This window comes from Talpa occidentalis, unplaced genomic scaffold (genome assembly GCF_014898055.3).
Source record: "Talpa occidentalis isolate TD23 unplaced genomic scaffold, MPIMG_talOcc4v2.1 talOcc4.14, whole genome shotgun sequence".
Classification (NCBI taxonomy): domain Eukaryota; kingdom Metazoa; phylum Chordata; class Mammalia; order Eulipotyphla; family Talpidae; genus Talpa; species Talpa occidentalis.
The window spans coordinates 59,853,885-59,875,781 of NW_023601433.1; the positions used below are offsets into that span (position 1 = coordinate 59,853,885).

The following is a 21,897-nucleotide window of genomic DNA, read 5'->3' on the forward strand; positions in this document are numbered from 1 at the left end:
TCTCAGGCATTCACCTATTCACTCAGAGAATCCTTACCCGCCCTCCCTAGAGAAAATGATAGTTCCCTCAACAGCCCCTATTGTTACCTTCTATCCCCCTCCCTTGCTTCATTTTCTTTATAACATAGACTATGTAAGGTAGTAGTAAATATCCATTTCCTCATTGGTTTGTTTTGTCCAGCTCCCCCTTATAGCAAAAGGTGGTTCCCAATAGCAGATCCATTTTGGTTTTGTTGTTCACTGCTCAAGCACACAACCCAAAGGAATGAATGTATACTGTAGATAATATATCTGTGGCTTGTGCATACTGTCTAGCACACTAGTTCAAAGCATGGACTCTGAGACCAGATACCTAGGTGCAAATCTTCACTCCATCTCTTATAGGCTCTGTGGACTTGGGATGCAACTTACCATTTTTGGGTCTTGTCCTCATCTCTGTTATGGTTTAATCATGGTGACAATTTCATGAGATGGGAATAAAATTAAGTGAGTGAACACACATAAATATCCTGGAATTCTGCCTGATATAAAATTAGAGACCAATAAAATGAGAGAGGAGAGAGAGAGAAAGTCAACATATGACAATAATATTGCTCGTGTTAATAAACAGACACTCATACATTGATATTTTAATCATGTGAGTGAAAATTGAATAGGGAGAAAAGTGGCAGAAAAGAAATAGAGAAATACAAGAAATCAAGAGAACACATAGATAAATGGTCAGAGAGCAAGTTGGAACAAGAAGGAGCAGTGTCTTTGGGTTTTCTTTATCAGAGAAGAAATTTTTGTCTATAAGGTGTTTTGAATTTCCCAGAGCTACGGTTCACTGTCTAAAGAAAAAAGTTAACTACTTTAAATTAATATATGGGTTTTTAAAGATACCTTTAAGCTAATCTTCCTGTCTCTGTATTATTTAGAATCAGACATAACTTTAAAGGCCCACAGTTTCCCACAAGGCAGAGAGAGAGAGAGAGAAAGAGTGTGAGAGAGAGTAATCTACTTGGTTGTAATACTTTTAATTAAAATATAGAAAGCCTCACTTCTTCTATGACTAGAACATTAAATCATTGGCACGACAGGCAACACAAATTAAATGTATCTCAACATTTCTTTAAGTCTTTGAATTTCTGGAAGAATCAAAGGTATTATTGGAGAGAAACATTCCAGGTCTTAAAAATATTTATCATGCCGACACACAATTAGCATGGGGGCTCAGGTCCTCTGTTTCATAGTTGTCAGCTAATTTTGGAAACTGGCAACTGCACAGAAATAGATGGTGTGCTCTTGCTTCCACACTTCCTAAAAAAAGAACTGTTTGCATGGTTCAGGAATGGGAAAGGCTAGGGGATGAGGAAGAACTATTTCAGACAGCAAATAAAAGCTGGTCCCATTCTGTACTGGCGAATGTTCTACACATTTAAAATTAAAGTGTTTTTAAGGGATTTTAAATATTCTACAAAAACTGTGTAATACACATGGGACACTTGTCTGCTTTTGAAATGTACTTGTCACTTCTGGGGTTTTTTTTCCTTTGATAAAGTTGAATCTGTAGCACAACTTCAAATTTGCAGAGAATGTCCCTGTTTGTTAAAATTGGTGATTGATCCAGCAGCCCTACAGCAAAAGGAAGCATTATTATTACATTCTGTGACTTTAAGACCTCAAGAGGTAAAAAGGGATTGCCCCAGGATATGCCACCTAGCAGGAGGGTACACCCTCCATCATTTCAAGCTGCTTCTTAGACCCCAGGACAACTCTGTTTCTCAAAACATACAACTTCCATCAGTCATTTTCTCATCAAGGTTTTCATTTTTAGCATTCTGCGATCTTTGAAATCAGATTATATTGGTAATGATAACAAAGGAAAAGAAATTAGTGCAGTTAAACTCCAAAGGCTACTATTACTACAAAATTAAAAAAACTGAAAAAAAAAAAAAAAGAATTTAAGTGACATAAGAGACCAGAATTAACTGCAAGTTGAAAATGTTTCATGGCTCTATTGCACTAATATTCACTGTCTGCTGTGTGGTGTGCACTGAGTATTCAATATTTTGAGTAAGACCTGGTCTTTGACTTAGAGGAGTTTTCAGTAATGGAAAATTATAAATATCAGACACTTTATGCTTATCTAATATTCTTTACTGACATATAGACACCAAGAAGGAAAGATCGGGATCTAATTAATCCTGATGCATTTGAAAATCTCCATCACAGTGTGTATTGAACATATTCTAAGTGTTGAGTTGAATGTGTTGGATGAATAAATATTAGTGATGAAGATGATCTATGCTTAGACAGTAATGTTAATAATGGACATTACAACTTATAAAAGTTTATTGACAAAAACATGGTACTATTTTTTAAAATAGGCTTTGTTTTCTATATCAGTTTTATGTTCACAGCAAAATTATGGGGAAGGTGCAGAGATTTCCCCACCTATTCCCTTCCCCCATTCTTACACAGCCTCCTGATCATCATCAGCCCCACCAGATGTAATATTTTGTTACAAGTGATAAGCCTACATTGATGCAAAGGCCCTAGTTGACTTAGGGTTCACTCTTAATGTTGAATTTTCTATGAATTTGGACAAAAGTATAATAACCTGTATCATAAAGAGTAGTTTTGCTGTGCTGAAATTCTTCTACATAGCATCCTCTTTAAGTTTTCTCAATTGGGTTATGAGGGAAACTTATCTAGAGAAAGAATAACTTATTCTACTGAATTTATTTTCCTCAAAAGTTGCTTTACCAGAAGCATAAATTCATAAAACATGAATAATTCAGATTGATAGCAATAGTAAACAGGTAAAAATGAAAAAATCGTTATTTAAAAGCTCTAGTGTTTTGCTGATCTCAAAAATGGTGATTGTTAGTGAGTCCTAGATACTTTGCTGCAGTGAGATACAATAGTTCTTTCTCTGTGTTTTTATAAATCATGGGTCTACAAGCTCCAGTGACGTTTGTAGGGTTAGTAATATCTTATCATTCAACCTGTGGTCATCCATTAATTTATCTTCATCAAAAATAACTTTTCCTATGAAGTAATTCTATAATTCTAGTGTAAAATTTTTGAGTACATGGTTGTTTAAAACATAATTCTCCCCTGCTAGTACTTACCATATGGAGAACATAACTTTCCCCCCAGAGTTTGTTTTTTGCTGTTTGGATTCACTGAGTGGAGTTCTGCATTGTCTTTCATGCATAAATCGTACCCATAATTCACAATCTAGGAATTTATAATTTATTTTTTTAATGAAAAAAATGGATGTGGGGAAGGGAAATATAATTGCTTTCAATTTTATTTATTTTTAAAGTGTATTATTTCTTAGTGAGGTGATGTCGGTATACAGCACCCTAAATTATAAAGAAATATAGGTTCATACCTTCTCAGATGTAGATTACCACACTATCCCCACCACCAAGGCACCCACGCCATAGTCCTTCACCAGAGTCCATCAGGCCCACTCTACACTTTGCTCCTCATCCTCCCCTATCCCTTTGGAAGCCTCAACTCTACTGTCATATTTCTGGGACTTGTTTTGGTTGGTTTTATGTGTTCCTTTGTTTTATTTCTCTATATTCCACATGTGAGTGAAACCATCTGGTATTTGTCTTTCTCCTTCTGCTTTCTTTTGCTTAGCATAGTCCCCTCCAATTTTATCCATATTGTCACAAAGGGCAATATTTCATCTTTTTTTTATAGATGAATAGTATTCCATTATATAATATACACACACACACACACACACACACAAAGCTTCTTAATCCACTCATTTGTCACTGGACACTTAGGTTGTTTCCATAAGTTAGCTATTATAAATAGTGCTGTAATGAACATAGAAGTGTATATATCCCTTCAAATTAGTGATTTTGCATTTTTGGGTAGCTATGTAGGAGTGGAATTGCTGGATCATATATTAGATATATTTTTAATATTTTGAGAAAACCTCCTTACTGTTTTCTACAGGGCCTGTAGAATTAGTCTACATACCCACCAACAATATATGAGGGTTTCTTTTTTCCATATCCTCACCAACACTTGTTATTTCTGGTCTTTTTGATATGGGCCATTCTTTTTATTTTTCCCTCACTAACATGGCTAGTTTTTATTTACAAACAGAGAAAATGGCTGCTTAACTCTGCCCTTAGGTCCTCACAACTTCCCTTTAGGGATCCTGGGATTTGTAGTTCCTGGTGTCTTGATGGAGTGGGGGTGCATCCACAAAGCCTGTATGGAATTAGCTCAGGACATCCTCTCCCCCTAACAATTCCCCCTTACACATTTTGCCACCATCCTCATGGTTTTGAAGATCAAATGTATGGATGCTGGGGTACAGTTTCAGATGAAATTTTTTCTCAGGGTTCCCATTGGAAAGCAAACCAGTCTCTCCAGGTATTATCCATTGTGGAAAGCAAAAGTCCTCCATTTCTGGGAAATAGTTTATCAGTCCAAGCCAAAAAAAAAAAACACCCAAATATCTGGAGGCATTAGCCAAAACAAAACAGCAAAGTACAAAATCACAGGAAAAATATTAAAATTGATTCAACTTATGCAAAAACAGTTTCTCTCAACCTTGATCCCAAATTGTTTCAACAGCGTAGCAATAGTTTGCAAACCAAATCTACTTTTAAACCATATTACCTATTTTTGCATAAAATCACAGGGCAGAATAACTAAACAGCAATTTTAGCTGGCTTTGTTGGAATACTCCATAAAGAATCAGAGCGAACTCTTGACATCCAGTTCATGTAGGCTTCAAGAACAAAGTTGGTCTCATCAGACTCCACCTGGGCTTCCTCTTTTATTTTTTTTTATTTGTACAAGAGCTGGGGTACAGGCCAGAGTTGCTGGAGGGTGAGAGGATTCGCCAGAGACAGAGCAGGGAGCAGGACAGGTAGATGGACCGAAGACGCTGCTGAGGGGAGCAGTGGGCGAGACACGAGAGGTCTGCCTCACCATGTGGGATTCTCTCTGGCCGGCGGCCGGGAATAGAACCGGCGCTGCGGAGGCTGTGGACACAGCGGCGCTCAACCTGCTGCGCCACCAGGAGGCCCAGCTTCCTCTTCTTGAGGGTACCAGGGCTTTTTCTTTTTCCGGGTTGTCCAGTCCTGCCCATGGAGGCAGCTTCCTCACCTCCCTTGGAGGTCCCTGGAACCTACGGACAAAGCAACAGGTTCTCCTCTTCTTGGTTCAGATCTATTTCAACTTCCTGGAAGATTCCATTCAAAGCCACACAATGACACTCATGTCCAATTATTTTCATTTAAGCAGACAAAATCCCTATGGAAGTTATGCAAAAATAGACTCTGAGATAAGTAGTAAAAAAAACACTACCACTATTTTCATGCTGTGTTGGTATCAAGGGGAGAGAAAATGAACACAAGTTAGCTTTGCTGGAAAAAAAATACAACATTGCTGCAGATCCTGGTCACTCAAAACAAGAAAACTTTATGAATTCAGAACAAAATGCAAAAAAAAAATTACCAGTATTATATCAAAGAAAACTTAATAAAAATCAGGTATATTTCCAGGTCTATTCAGTTCTTTGTAGGAAATTTTCACTCTCAACAGTTCCATCAATAGGAATCTGCTGAGGCCTTTTCTCCCTATTTTCTCCAGAAACAATTTCTGTACTATACAGTATTGCAAGGCAACAATCACCATTGACAATTTACATACATATCAGATATTGAGAGTTTGTATATATGTTTTAGAAAATCAATGTGAACATTTCTGTACATGTCAAAGTGTTACCCTTTTCCCAAGTGACAATGCTTCCCTGCTAGTTTTACTTTACTAGGTAAGCCAAATAGGACAAATTTATCTAATGCCTTTCCCAAGAGGAAAGGGAGAAATCTTGTGGAGTGTCTCAGGAGCTCTACAAAGGTTCCACAATTTTCCTTCTATCAACCAAATGACAGACTATCAAATTTTTACTTGAATTTAGATTTCTGGGAAGCTTTGTTGATAAGGGCCATTCTCACAGATACATGTGGGCATCTCACTGTGGTTTGGATTTGCAGTTCTAATTTTTAAGAGGGACAAGAACCTTAAGGACCCTTGTGAATATTATGCTTTTTCTCCCCAATATTCATAGTTGTTGTGCCCCTATGCCTAATTCAACATCAGTTTTTCTTAAGCTACTATGTATTTGATCTTTCAAGGGCTCCAACTTCATTTTCATAGAAATAAGAACTTTTCCACATTCATATCCATCCACTTTACATCATGTTTAAATAAATTTGAAAGTTAGAATGGTTGCCACTTATAAAGACAGGTTGAGGACCAAACACAGTTTACTCTCTATTAAGCTTGGAGACATAGATAGCAGGAGCTACAGTGAGATGGGCCTTCTTGAGAGCTGTCACTCTTTTTCCTAGTGCGTGTCCATGGGAATGGAGAATGTTGGTTACTCCAATAAGGTTTTGAAACAGAAGTCAGTTACAGACACTTCAACTCTATTGCTCTAATGTAGTTAACTCCATTAAGGGCAGTTTTGCCCCTAAGGGAACATTTGACAATATCTGGAGACATTTTATTTTATTTTATTTGAGATTTATTTATTTATTTGTTTGTTTGTTTGTTTGTTTATGCAAGCACTGGGTACAGTCAGAAGTGCGGGAGGGTGAGAGAATTCACCAGAGCCAGAGCAGGGAACAGAACAGGCAGATTGACGAAATACACTGCTGAGGGGAGCAGCAGACACGGCAGGAGAGGTCTGAGCACCATGTGGGACCTTCGCCAGCAACTGGGGATCGAACTGGCACTGCAGAGGCTACTGGCAGCTTCTCAGTCCAGCTCTCAACCACTGCGCCACCAGGGGAGGCCCATATCTGGAGACATTTAAACTATCACAACTTGAGGGGATACACATTACTGGCATTTAGTGGGTGGAAGAAAGGGACATTGCTAGGTATTCAACAGTACCCAGGACAGTTCCCACAGCAAAGGATTATCTGGCTCAAAATATCATTATAATGCTAAGGTTGAGAAAACCTGTTCTACTTCAATTTAAATGCATTGATTTAATATATGTCCAACATCATTTTAAAACATACCAAGGTGACTCATCATAGTAAAAGACATATAATCTAGGAAGCAATAATGGAAAGTTAAAAGATTTAAAAAAGGAAAAGTTATTGGACCTTAACCCTGTGGTGCTCTTATTACTATGAGCAGACTCTAAGCATAGATCTAGTATTCAAGAGCAACAAGAAAATCAGAAAAGTTCATTACTTTATTCCTTACAAAATGAACAGATACTGAGTTAGTACTCATGTGTTGGTCTCGAGTGGCAAAATGAAAAATAATAAGAAAACATTTGAAAGATCTTTCTGTTCTGATAAATATAAAGGAAAAGCAAAAAGAAAGGTATGTCCAGATACTGCCTGGAAAGAGAAATTTCTCATGCAGCCACTCAATTTTTAGAAGATATGAATATATGTGCAACATTCAGCAGTGTGGTAGACAAAGCTTTTCAACCGTAGTTTTACTGAAGAAATGGAAATATTCTTTCAAAGTCCATTTCTGTAGCAATAAAAGCTGAAGGTTTTAAATTATGTGATTGTATGGAAAGGGATAGAATTGGACTTTTAGTGGTGAACTTAATGTAGTATATACACATGTTGAATTTCAATGATGCTCACCTGAAAGTTATACAATGTTATAATGCAATGTTACTTCAATAAAAAATCAAATCATGTAGTTATTTAGGAAAGGTATTTCTATAGGAGCTGAATTTGTGATCACTCATTTTAAAAGGCAGTATAGCTCTATGGAATCATCAAGTCCTTACAGTGGCCAGTTCTGTCAGAGGTAAAAGGTGGAAGGAAAAACTGCTAGAAGCTGGGACAAGAGGGGTGAGGTGGGTAGAGCAGTGACAGTGTGTGGAGGAGGAAATCCTTTATTTAGATTGACAAAATGATTCAAAAAAAAAAAAGAAGAAAATGTGATTTTAAAATCCAGGGTTGAGGGCCTCCCTGGTGGCGCAAGGGGTTAAGACGCAATCTATAAAGCTCTCTGCACCTCTGCAGCACAAGTTCAATCTCCCAGCCAGTGAGGGAGCTACCCACATGGTGCAGCAGACCTCTCCTGTCTCGCCCACTGCTCCCCTCAGCAGTGTATTTCAGTCGATCTGCCTGTTCTTTCCCCACTCTGTCTCTGATGAATCCTCTCATGCCACCCCCACACCTCTGGCCTGTACTCCAACTCTTGTATGCATAAATAAATAAATCTTTTAAAAAAATAAAATAAAATCCAGGGTTGATATGTTGGTTTAGGAGGTCCATGAACTATCTATAGATTCTCACCACACTATACCAAGTGTGGTGTGAATCTAGAGAGAGAGAGAGAGAGAGAGAGAGAGAGAGAGAGAGAGAGTTATAGAGTTATTATTTTTCTACATAAGGCAGTTGTACCTTTCATAGCATTCTTAATGGGATTATAGGACCAGAAGAAGATTATGTCATTGTTCTTAAGAATTGCAGCTTTAATACCTCAGTCTAAAATTGAGCCCACCTGCACCCTTAAACTGTCTCAACATAATGCCTACTATTTCCTACTCCTATGCCTTGCTCCCAAGAGCAGCTATGATTGAAAAAAACAAGTTAATTGTGAAATTCATCTCTGGTCACTTTTATTAATGTGCAATAGGTCCTTTCATTTGTGACTTGTTTTTTGTGCCATTTAAATTATCAGAGTATCTGCCTTCAGTTGGGACTGGTAGGACATTATAACAAAGAAATGAAAAGCAGCCATTTTCTGCTAAAATAGTTGAATTTATGTTGCATGTGGCCCTTCCTAAACCTCAGGCAACAAAGATCATCTACACCAAAAATACATCTTCAAAGCAATTTGTTCCTAAATCATTCTTAGAAAATATAAATGTTTTGTTTAACTAGAAAATATCTAAAAAATGGTTTGAGATTTTTCTTTCCCATTTTCCTTCTGCATAAACATTTTTAATTTAAATGTTTTAAACATTTTTAATTTAAATGTTTTAAACATTTTTAATTTAAATGTTTAAAAATGTTAAGTTCTACCAACAGAAAGTAGAGGCAGATATTTTGCACACTTAGGAAACCTTTTTGAAAGTAACTTTTGAAATGTTTACGAGAATTAACCAAAATGTGATTGGTCAACAGTAAATTTCTATACAGCTGCATATACGATGTCTTCGCAAATATGTGTTATGTCTTAGTGTGTTATATTGTGGTTTGTGAAGGAATTTTTTATAATTTTCCAAAGTGAGCTAATCATACTTCTTTTTCTCTTCTAGAGAGACAACTACAGAATTAGCTGGAAATCTACCAAGGTGAGTTGACTGGCTTTGCTTATTCTATACATGATTTCTGATACAGCCTGAAACAAGTGCTGTATCTTCTTCAATAGGCCTTCTTCATTTTTTCTTCCTCATATCCGATTTGAAGGCCTCATATTTCACTATATAAGTGCCAAAAAATTGTGTCTGAGTCACATATAAGTGATGTAACCAAGAAGTAATGAGGAGAATATCTATGTACGACTTAGAGAAATCATTCTCATTCCTTTGAAGTTATATTATGTATCTGTGATGTATGAATAAGCTATATTCACCACAAAATCATAAACATGCTGCTTCCTTTATTATATTCACAGGAATTGGTACTCTAAAGATAGACTGAATTGGTTTCTTTCAAGTATTAGTATCCATTATTGTTATTATGTTTAAGGATTTATAGGTTTGTGAAAGAATCCTGAGGTTTCCCTAAAGCTTACATCATTGTTGGTGACATAAATATATCTATATTTCTTGTTGTCCCATAAATGAATATTTAGTAATATTATGTGATCAGGAAAAGATTGATCAACAGAAATTAATCAATGTCTTTTAATGTCTTTGGTACTTTATGTCACAAGATGAAGTAAAATATGAAAAGTATGTAAGTGACAGACAACTAGCCATCAAATATGAGTATTTATTAGAAGAAAGAAAAAAATAGATAGGGAGTGGCAATATTTTAAGCACTATTTTACTGGGTATTGCAGACAGCCCCCGGCATCATGCCTTAGTCTTTGAAGGTACTCAATAACCATTTGTGAATGAATGAATAGGGCATAGGGTATTGCCTGGGAACTGTTGGAAATGGAAATCAGGAGAATCTCAAAACAAGAAAAAGATGAGAGAACAGAATGTGATAATGAACACACCAGGGAATGGGGGAAAGTACATATCGTCACCATCTGTTATAGGAGATAAGCACATTTGGTTGCTTTTTTTATGTAAAGAAAATCTTTGCTTGTAGGATCATGATTAATATTGCCAAAAAACTGTTTACTGTGATCCAAATATTTAAATTGCTATATGTCTTAATTCTTTGGAAAACATCCCAAAGAAACATTTCAACTATGTGCCGGTTTACAGGGTTAAAAGCATACGTGTGTTCTGGTGTATGTATCCCCACTGTTTGTTTGTCATTGTGCTTTCACTCTGGAGAAGGTCCACTGTAAAGACCTGTGCGTGCTGTCATTTTCAGGGAGAGAGAGAGTCGTGTATCTGCCTGTGTTTGTGGTGAAGAAGTTAATCCCAAAATAATGGAATGAGGAATGACTTTCAAACTTTTCTAGAAAGGCTAAGAAGCAGACACCCCCGTATTGTCAGATGAGACCCACACAGAGCTGTAATCATGCAGATAAAAATTACTCAGATGTCTGAGAAATCTGGTGCACACCCTGAATTCTATTAAGTTGTGTTATATTGTGAATACCAAGCAGCAATTTCTGTATTTGCTGCAAACGATCTTCTTTAGAGCTGGTTTCTTCTTGAGTTTGGTGGGAGGTATTTTAGTAATAAGCCCACTTATTTTTTTTTAATGAAGTTTTGTTATTCTAATATTGCATGGTTTTGAAATAAACAGAACAATCCCATTTGAACTGCAATTCACAGTCATTGTAATGCATGGTAATAATGTGTGACAAATGATATATCATATCTTTGTCAATTATTCTTCTAATGCAGCTTTAGGTACTCTTTTGACTTTCCCCATGGGTAGTTTAGGACATAGCCACTGAAAATCATTTCAATTCACATTAACATTAAATAGTGTAATTAGTTGATGATGAATACTCTTGGTGTCCAGACTGTTCCTTTGCTGGTATTTTTTTTTTTAAACATTCTTGTAAAATTCAATCAATTGTTCAGTTACCAGCCTTTCTTCAAATTTCTTCAACCTGTCACTGGGAAAGTGCAAATGAGCCCTGGAAAACCTTGGTGCTATTTAGAACAAGGCACCTGTAGTTATTTTGTTTGTTTGTCAGCTTATGATTAGTAGAACATGACACTTTGAATTTTTTTATCCTTTTAGTCATAAAAGCATGTTTATGCTGTGACATCTAGGAAAAATGGAAAATTGCGATTCAGGCAACTGCTAACTAGTGATATGTGGCTGGGAAGGAAGACCGTGGCGATTTATAACAGTTTTATGGTTCAGTTTTCATTGGCTTTGACTGTCGTGAAATGTTCAGAAAAGCCATTTACAAATATTGCACAAGGGTGGAGTATTTCAACTTTAATTGCCTTACATGGCATTAATTCAAAGTAGCTGGCCACTAGTTGATAATATTCTCTGAAAATGTGCAAATCATATAGCAGAGGATTGTGTCTTGATGGTTAAAAATGCTTTGAGGTTGAAATGAGATATGTGCATAAGGTACTCGAATGGGCACCAGGTTTGCTTTTTATTATTAATGATAACCTTAATATGTTTCTGAATTCTTGCCATTTCTGTATTTAAAACCTAGTAATAATGTCACCAGAAAAATAATCAGGTGATATGAGCAACATGCACTACACTTTGTAATTGTATTTTTTTTCTATTTCTCTCTTTTTTTAATGATTTTTATTTTATTTTTTTTTATTTTAGACTTTGTAATTATATTAAAATACTAAACCAATGATCTTATTGGATTAAAACAAATATTTAAACTGGCCACACCTATTCCTCATGCTGCCCTCTTCATCTTTACATGTGTGGGAATGGAATGTGTGGTTCCACGTCTTCAACTGTGAAGATGATCAATCTAACATGCAATTCCTCATTTTTATTTTGCTGTAGCATAGGACAATCTAGCAATCTGAAGAGTTGTTTATTTCTGTAACAAGCCTGTTAAAATATCTTTTTTTTTACAAATGCAAATACCTCCCAACATAATGATAATTAATTCAGTTTTCAACCAACTAACCTAAATAGTTTTTGTCATAAAAATATACTACTTTTCCTGGCCCTGTACTCATTCTCCCCCCAAATCCTCATGACTCCCACAGCATAATCCTTTTCTTAATTAAATTTCTTAATTTAATAAATGTGGTAAGAACTTAGCTTGAGATCTCAAGATCCTTTTTAATGGTGAAGGGTGTTTATTTTAGGTAGGTATGTTTTAAATCATGGTAAAGCCCCGTTTGTTCAAATGGAATGGAGACTCTAAGTTATGTGTGATAGCTTTCCTTTGGATTGCAGAGTAAAAGTATAAACAAGGTTTATAGTAACAGAGCTTTTACTATAATCATGCAATATTAATGACTGTTTTTGAAAAAAGAGAACATTTTAATTCCTTATTAACACAAGCCACTGTTTCCCAACATATACTAAACTTTATGGAAAATAAAGCAATTTAATAGACCCTAATAGAAGTATCTTATACTAAAGTAGAGTTTCTTAAATATTCTAAAGTAGGTCTCGTTTTTAAAGCACAACACCCAGAGGTTAGGAAGCACTTTGATTAACATGTGTATCAGGAAATGAAGATTGAAATAATTAACTATATAAATTAATGTCATCTTTTTACTAGATTTTAGTATCAAAAAATAGAGTCAAGAGCCAAAGGTTAAAGTTGTGAAAGAAAAATGTAAACTTTTTTTGGCATTTTAATCAGATAACTTGAACTATTTTCTATTCCTTTCGTGAGGATTTTAGGGAACATAAGTAGTCAATGTATTACAATGGAACCCAAGTCCTAGAACACCACTATAGCTGCCACAGCATTATTTGAGATCCTCTATCAAGAAGCTAGAAGTGCTTGGTATGTGTGAATGTCAGAAATAAAAATCATTACATTGCAGCTTCACAAATGGAATTTGATCTTAAATTATTGACCTTATCTTAAATTTTAACTGAACAGATTTCACTTAGCAGAGGGCAAGACTGAACTTTCTGCTGGATCCCATTTGTCAGTCATTGGAATGACAGGGCTACAGCAGCAAAAGAGAAAGTTACAGGAAAGACATCAGAGTAAGCTCTGCAGGCTCAGCTCACCACTTGTGAGGCTTAAGTAAGATGTGTAATCCTCTGTAGAAGTCTTTGGTAGATAAGAGAATCTCACATTTCTCATTGTCTTCCATGCACAATGCTGGCTTCTGAAAGACCTTGAAAAATCAGAAGAATATTGATGACATCCAAAGTCAACAAAAGCAAAAGTAAACATGTGGGGCTACATCAAACTAAAAAGGTTACGCACAACAAAGGCCACCATCAAGAAAATGAAAAGGCAACCCATGGAATGTGAGAAAATATTTGCAAATCGCATCTCTAATAAGGAAGTAATTTGTGAAATAGAAAAAAACCCTCATAATTCAATAGCAAAATGCAAGTAAGCCAATTAAAAATATGACAGAGGCCTGAATAGACATTTCCCCAAAGAAGACATACAGATGGGCAGCAGGTCCATGAAAACATGCTGAGCATCACTCATCATCAGGGAACTGCAAGTCAAACCTATTTGTTAGAAGGGTTATTATCAAAAAGACAGGAGACAACAAGTGTTGGTGAGGATGTGGAGAACATGAAACCTTCAGGAATTACTGGGGATGTGAATTGATGCAACCACTATAGAACACAAAAAATTAAAAATTGAACTACTTTATGATCCAGCAATCCCACTGGGTATTTATCCCAAAAGGGAAGGAAAAAAAACCACTAACTGGAAAAGATGAAGAAAATGTGACACATAAACACGATAATTGGCTCACTTGCATTTTGGTACTGGGTTATGAGAGTTATATATAATTATATAATAATTATGAGAGTTTGCTGTATGAATTATAGAACATTATTTAATCATCAAAAGAGAGGAAATCTTGCCATTTGCAATAACATGGAAGAATCTCCAGGGCATTATATTAAGGGAAATAGCCACACCGAGAAAGACAAACACCCCACGGTATCTGTTTTCAAAGCTTCTGCCAATTTCCCTACTCAGGTCTGGTCCAAGCTCAAAAACTAATGGAAAAATAGCCTAGACATTATTTTGTGGGATTGTGAAGGAAACTACTCTTCCGTCTTTTGAGGGATTTTCTCTAGTTATGAGTCCAACAACTGTAATATTATTTAATCAGAATTAGGTATAGAAAAAAGAAAGAAACTCACATACATACCTTATTTTAATGAACACTCATAAACCTAACTTTTTCAAATTTCTTTTAAATTTTGCACTGAAATAAGTTGCTCTTTAATGACAGAATTATATAATAAATTACACTTTCAAATAAATGGATTTTGACCACATGGTATCACATACTTGGAGTCTAAAAAGAAATCATGGAATCAGAGTAGGAAAGTGGTTGCCAGGGGTTGAAGTTGGGGATGGGTGGGGAGTGAAGGTGGGGAGGGGCATATTGGTACATAAAGGCCTAACCTCATTCGAAGTTATCTAGAATTAATGAAAATTTCCTTCATCCTCAAAAAAGAGTAATTCCTCCAATTTTCCTGGGACCCAAGCCTGGTATAATTCAGTATTTATATATCCAATACTGATCCATTAATTCAGCAAAGGCACTTTGAACACTAAAGGTATGCCACTAAAGGAACACTAAAGGTATGAACACTAAAGGAAAGGTAAAGGTGTTGTGGTAAAAAGCAAACAGAATATCTTTTCTTCCCCTAGTCTACTGTAGCAGATACAGATAATCAAGAACAAGGTGGAAAGCTTAATGCCATAGGAAAGGTACAAAGACATATAAGTAAACAAAAAGTCCGTCAGCAGTGAGATGGGCCGCTTCTGATGGGAGGAAGCCAGGACAGCATTATAAACCAACGTTTTGAGCAGGATTTGAGCAGATGAGTAAGACTGTATGAAGCATGTGGCAGTAGAGGGGGAGTTGTGCACTCTGCACAGACGGGTCATCCTCATTGAGGCCCAGGGGAGATGTGCAGCAAACATGAAGTGGTGCCATCCTGTTGGATGGATTACAGAGGAAGAAAGCAGAACTTGGGAGATAACTGCTTTATGCAAATGGTTAAGACAGGGGCCTCCCCAGTGGCGCAGCGGTTGAGTGCTGGGTTGTGAAGCTGCCCGCAGCCTCTGCAGCGGCGGTTCGATCCCTGGCTGCTCCCCGGCCACCGGAAGAGGGTCCCACATGGCGCGCAGACCTCTCCTGCCGCCCGCTGCTCCCCTCAGCAGTGTACTTCGGTCCTTCTGCCTGCTCTGCTCCCCGCTCTGGCTCTGGTGAATTCTCGCACCCTCCCGCGCTTCTGACTGTACCCAGTGCTTCCAAATGAATGAATGAATGAATGAATAAATGAATCTTTAAAAAAAAAATGGTTAAGACACCAGGACTGAGGAGTTATGACCTTACACTTTCCACAGCCTCCCTCTCTAAGATTATCTACTTAGCTAATTAAAAAACAAACAAACAAACAAACAAACAAACAAACAAAAAAACCTCTGGCATAGGTACCTGGGTACCTGGTTTCCAAACATTGCACTGCCCAATTTCTTGCTTCCAGCAACGAAGCATTGTACTGCATACTAACTCCAAGTCTTTAGTTGCAATCCATAAGATGTATTCTCTCTTCCTTCCTGTCCTGCCTCCTAACTTTTTTTTTTCTTTTAAGATTTATTTATTTATTTATACAAGCACTGGGTACAGTCAGAAGCATGGGAGGGTGAGAGAATTCACCAGAGCCAGAGCAGGGAATAGAACAGGCAGACTGACGAAACACACTGCTGAGGGGAGCAGGCAGCAAGAGAGGTCTGCGTGCCATGTGGGACCCTCGCCAGCGGCCAGGGATAGAACCGGCGCTGCAGAGGCTGTGGGCAGTTTCGCAGCCCAGCACTCAACTGCTGTGCCACCAGGAGATGCCCCTGCCTCCTAACTTTTTACAGTCCATCCCCCTTTATAGTTTGTGACTGAACCCACTTAAAAGGCACTGGCTATATTGGGCTAGAAAATGTAGATTGACTTTGTAATTATAATTCAAGAAGAGGGAGAAAGTCCAGGGTTAATTCATTGCCCTGGTACATTCTCTCTTTCTCCTCCGCCACCCTCAGTGTGTAGGGGATGGTGTACTTCATTTTCAAAGTAAGATCGCAGAAGCTCCAGTTATCACATGGAAACATACCCACAACCAGTAAAGAAGGAATTTCTTCTCATGTATTTATGATGGAAGGCATATTAGGCTATTTAGGAGGAAGATAGGAGTCAAAGTAGAGGGAAATTACTTGGTAGATGTCAGCAGCCTCTAACTAATGAAATCCAATGCCATTCCTCTATTCTTGGCTCTGCTCAAGGTAGGGACAACTTCCTCTTCGATGAAGTGCTCTCTTAGTTCCTAGGGCCCTCGGCTCTGGGTCTTCCTCCCCCTTCACAGTCTTCCTGCCTGCTCTTCTCCTCTGCTTGGCTCCATATGTCCAGGTGCAGGGTTTCCTTGAGCATTTCTCTCTTACATGGTAGAGAGGTTTTCGTTCAGTTCCATCGTTTTAAAATTCATTTAATTTTATGCAGCTAGCCTCTCCCCAACCCCCCTTTTTTATTCTCCAGCCCTAACTTTGAGTTTTTAATCTGAATACCCAGCTGTCAACTTAACATCTCTCTTTCGATATATGACCACAAAGTTGATTTGGCCAGAAAAGAATTCTTGAATCCTGCCCACATCCACCTGCCACCACCAACAACCCTCAAATGCAAAACCTAGAGATTATTCTATTGCCTTTCATTTTCTCATATTTAGCAGCAAAGCCTATTTGGTTCAACCTCCAAAATTTATCTTTCATTTGTCCACTTTCTCCACCTTTTTCAGAGCCAGCATTAACTTCCACCTGCACTATGAAAATAGTCTCTCCACCAGTCTTCCCACATCTTCTTTCGCAATTCATTCTTCTCATGGCAGGCCCAGTGATCTTTAAAAAGTCATTAATCATAACAGTTGTTTTTTATGTAGTTTTTTACTTATTTTCTCCACCAGCATCACTTCCGTTCCTTTGTCCATTTCCCTGCTGCTTCCCTGTTAACCTTGGAGCCCTCAGGAAGTTTACTGGGTTGTTTGCTTGTTTGGTTTTATATTTTATATTTTCTAAATTTGTTTTAGTTTCAAGCCAAGCAACAGTTTCCTATTGTTTGATTTTAATCAAATCAGTGCTGCTGGGCTTCCATGGCCTGCCTCTGTTTACCTCTCCAACCTCATCACCTCCAACTTTTCCTTTTGTTTGCTTTGTTCCTGACTCCCTCTTATTTTCTCAGGGAGCCCCCCTTTGGCCACCCTCTCTGAAGTAGGTCTCTCTGCACTGTTATTCACTGTCACATCACCATATTTGTTGTTCACACAGTGCTTCTAATTATTTGATCATCTATTGTCCATTTATCTATTATCTGCCCTCCTCTTTTAGTCCCCAGAATAAATGTATCCCTTGCCTGTCTTATTTACTCCTCCATTTGCAGGACACAGAACATTGCTGACGGCCAGCAGATATCTGTTGAATGTGTGAGCACCATTTTAGAGATAAGAAAAGTGAGGTCTGCTCTCCAGGTCCTTGAGCTTTTTCCTCCTTCTACTTGGAAGTCCCCCACCTGTTTTTCCTCCTTCCCTAGCTATCTCTCACATTTTCTTCTAAACCAGGGTTGACAAACTCCAGCCTATATATCAAATCCAGACTATAACCTATACTTGTAAATAAAATTTTATTGAACACAGCCATGCCCGTTTGCTTACATATTTCCCGGGTCTGTTTCTGTGTTAGGTTGTCAGAGCTAAGTAGTTGTGGCGTAGACTGTATTGCCTGGCAAGTTAAAAATATTTACTATTTAACTTCATGGAAAGGCTTGCTGACCCCTGCCCTAGACACATCGAGATGTCATTTCTTCTTTGAAGCCACCTCTGCTCTGAAGAGTTTTAGGTTTCATCTGTTTCCAAAGCCCCTGGTGCCAATCCTTAGCCTAGCACTTATATAACCTGGTAATGTAGTTTAACAGAGGCATTTTAAACCTTCTCCACTAAGTTGGAAATGTGTTGAGATGCCATTATCATTCATTGTTTATCCTCAATGCCTTGCAGTGTCTGGAACATAGTAGACCCTGAATAAATATTTGTGTAAGAGTTTGACAATTTGAGTGAGTAGATGTTCAAATTAATGATATTTTTTTGAATTAGGAAACAGAATACTTGGGTTGCTTTAACAAAATTCCATAGATTGGGTGGCTTAAACAATGAACATTTCTCACAGTTCTGGAAACTGGAATATCCAAGATGGAAGTGGTAGCCATTCGGTGTCTGGGTGAGAATCTAGTTCCTGGTTTGCAGACAGCAGCCCTCTTTTTCTTTCCTCGCCTGGTATAAAAGGAGAAACACAAGATTGTAAGGGTTGTGGGTGAGGGACAATCAATCACTCTCTGGTCTCTCCTTATAAAGACTCTAGTCCTGTCATGAAGGCCCCATCCTCACGACCTCTTCTAAATCTAATTATGTCCCTGTGGCCCCTACCTCCTATTCCATCACATCAGAGGACAGTATTTCAGCGTATGGATTTGCCATCCATAGGAAAAAGAGAGAGAGAGGGGAAACATTGAAGAAAACTCCCCCCCCCCAAAAAAAAAAAAATCACCAGTGGTAGACCAGATGTATGATATCTGCCTTCTATTAGCATTGGCATTCTGCTTATTTCTTTATATTCTGGATGCCCACAAAAATTTATCTTATTGACTGGAAAGTTATTAACTTTAATCTGTTTCCCAACTATTTGGGGTCATTACAATTGAGTATATGTTAGCATAGAGGTTCTGAGAATAAAATTAAGTGATGCATGTAAAGTGCTTGAAATAGTGTTGACATTGTTGTTTTATTAGAAGAAAATTAAATTTGCAAGCTAGTTGAAATTTGAGGTGGGAAATGTAAGAGTACCAAGCCATAGGCTATATAAACCTCTTCTTCAAATATTCATTATTCAGTGGCTATATTTTTACCTTGCTATGCATGGTTATAGATTTAAACAAAATACCCCAAACATTAATTATAAAATTCCCTTGACCTTGCTATCATACATGAACATAATGACCACCCAAAGAAAGTGTAGATGCAAATGCGGCCCATCTATCGTGGACAGTTCTACTAGAAACATGGTTTTCATTAATTCTCTAAATTACCTAAATCAAAACATTTCACTCTTTATAGATGTACGTAAGAGTCCATAGTGACTGAATTAAATTACACTTGTTTTATAATATAGTGTTCTGATGTGTAACAGACTATCAAAGGAATGATCTTTACAAGGAAAACTTTAGAATGTTGTTAAGTTACTCACTGCATGACCTATTTAAGCTGTTCGGATTCTTCTTGTTGTAGACTGCATAATTAAATTTTAAATGGAACATGATAAAGAAATTATACTGGTGATCTCCAGAGATTTTGATACCCTATTTGGCTCTTTATAAAAGTATAGCAAAGGCATACTTTAAAATTTAATAAAGGCCTGCCCTAATTTTTTTTTTCCTTTTAGATTTTCCTTATCTGCTCAGTAATTCAAAGCTATGTTATAATATCCACAAGTGTTACCTGAAATAAATGATCAAAATAAAAATTCTTAAAAGCACATTTATCCCAATTTGAGAATTCCATTATTTGCGCATGAGAGCTTTTGTGTAGCAGTTGAACTCCTTTAAGATAAAACCTGCCATTTCCTGAATCTGTCACCATAGAGAATTGGAACTTTATTCATTCTGTTTGTGGAAGCATTCATATCTTCAGAGCTTCTAGAGCAAAGGGGGTAGAAAATGGTTTCTGTGGAAGATATAATTTTGCAATTAGAATTTCTTATTTACTATGTAAAAGTTGCATTTCTTCTGAGAACTGAAGGAAGAAATTGAGAGAGAGACAGAGATACTGACTCTTCAGGAAGAAAAGCCAATGTAGAATAAAGGAAATTTCCTGGCTTGAGCCTCCCATCAGCCATTGCAGTCTCTTGGATAAATTATTTTATTTTATGAACTTCTTTCATTCATTTTCTTCTGTGTTTTAAGGGGAATACTGCCAAGAAAAAAATTATATGTAAATATAATTTTCCTCTATTCACTTAATACCACATTGTTGGATAAAACATATGTGTGTTACGAGGGAGGCCTGTGTGGTTTCTCTGAAGAGCTTCAGATTTTCCGTCCTCTGAGCTTTGACAAACCCCCACATGGAAGAGTTTCTGTCTGTCTCCATTTGGGGTTGGTTTGGTCTTTCTACCTTCTTAAATATTTGCCTCCATTGATATTTGGAATTTTCAAGCTACTAAGATCATAGAAGTTAATATGATGTTTTCTTATTTATATATACATTAAAAAAAAAAAACTTGTAAACCTTTCTTTTGGATTAGGTATTATAAATGTTCCCATTATATATTTCCCTTTTCCTTCTTTCTGGCAAATATACAGATTTCTTTTGGGGCCCAAACCACTCAAGCATACTGTGTTGTTTTCATTTTTCAAATAAGCAACATTAAACTCACATAACACTATATAAAACCAAAATGAGGCAGTGGCACAAGCCAGCAGAGAAAATAAACTCACCATTTAGCCCACTATTCATCCTTAACCTTCTGCTTGTCATGCTTTTGGGGGAGAATGTCTAACAGCAAGGAATCATGCAGCTATCAAGGATCTTAAAGAGAAATCTAGACTGGGAGCATGACTTCCCAGTAGATAGGTCGGAATCCTGCCTTATCATCCCAATACAGCATGGGAGGCCCTTCCCCACCCAGCTGCAGGCCTGTGGGACCCAGGCTAGCATCTAAGAGGGTGACACCTGGTGGCTTGTAAGTCACAGTAGTATACCATGTTTCCCTTTCAAAGTGAAGGGAAATCATTCCCAAATTAGACTTTCAGTGAAATAGGTTTCTATGGATACTTTGCAATTAAATAATTATTTCATGAGGAATGAAGATGCTTAAAATGAATTTCTTAATATTGACAATAACATGATGGAAATATATGAGATCCCAGAATACCTCCTATGACAACCCCTGCCTTTAAGAACCAAAAGAGTATAAAGGTGGAAACTGAATTATAGTAAGAAAAAAACACTCCTCCTTAGCTCCCTACTCCGAGCACAAAATCTGTCACTTGGCAAGGTGAAAACACTTTTATTAAATACATTAAGTACCATATAAATTTCTCAGAGGAAAAAAAAAAAAAACCATTTTCTCGTACGGAAATAAGAAAAATACCACAGTGGAGCTATAGACCTTCTGGGAAGAAAACAGAAAAATAAAGCAAAAAACAAGGGACATGGAGTGTCCTGAAATGGAACTTCAGCCAGCTGGTTTCAACCAGATGGTTTGTTGAGAGAATAATGAAATATGAGATTGGAGAAGTAGGTTGAAGCCAGCTTGTAAGCTTTGAAATGATAGAAGCCTTTTGCTTTTGGTTTGTTTCGTTTTGTTTTTAGGAGGCCATTGAATGCATTGAAACAAGATGAATTTGTAATTCAGAGTATGTTCACAAGGTTAATTCGCTGGTGTCCTGCAAAATGTAATAGAATGGGAAGGGCTCCACCAACCCATAATTTCCCTGAGGACTAGGGCCAAGTTCATTTTGCTGCCTTCATAGCTTTACCACCTAGCACAGTGTCTCTAGCACATAGTAGGTGCTCAAATATGCACCACATGATTTAA

The 21,897-nt window shown here is 37.2% G+C and overlaps 1 protein-coding gene across 3 annotated transcripts in view; it reads left to right on the forward strand.

Moving 5' to 3' along the window:
- Nucleotides 1-21,897, forward strand: part of CELF2 (CUGBP Elav-like family member 2) — a 591,625-nt gene that overhangs the window by 197,665 nt on the left and 372,063 nt on the right. For all 3 annotated transcript variants that reach the window (XM_054695080.1, XM_054695077.1, XM_054695079.1), the window contains exon 2: nt 9,278-9,313. Coding sequence is in view for 2 of the 3 variants with exons in the window: in XM_054695077.1 (XP_054551052.1) it covers nt 9,278-9,313 (36 nt within the window). In the remaining variant the exon portion in view is untranslated. The remainder of the gene's footprint in view (nt 1-9,277; nt 9,314-21,897) is intronic.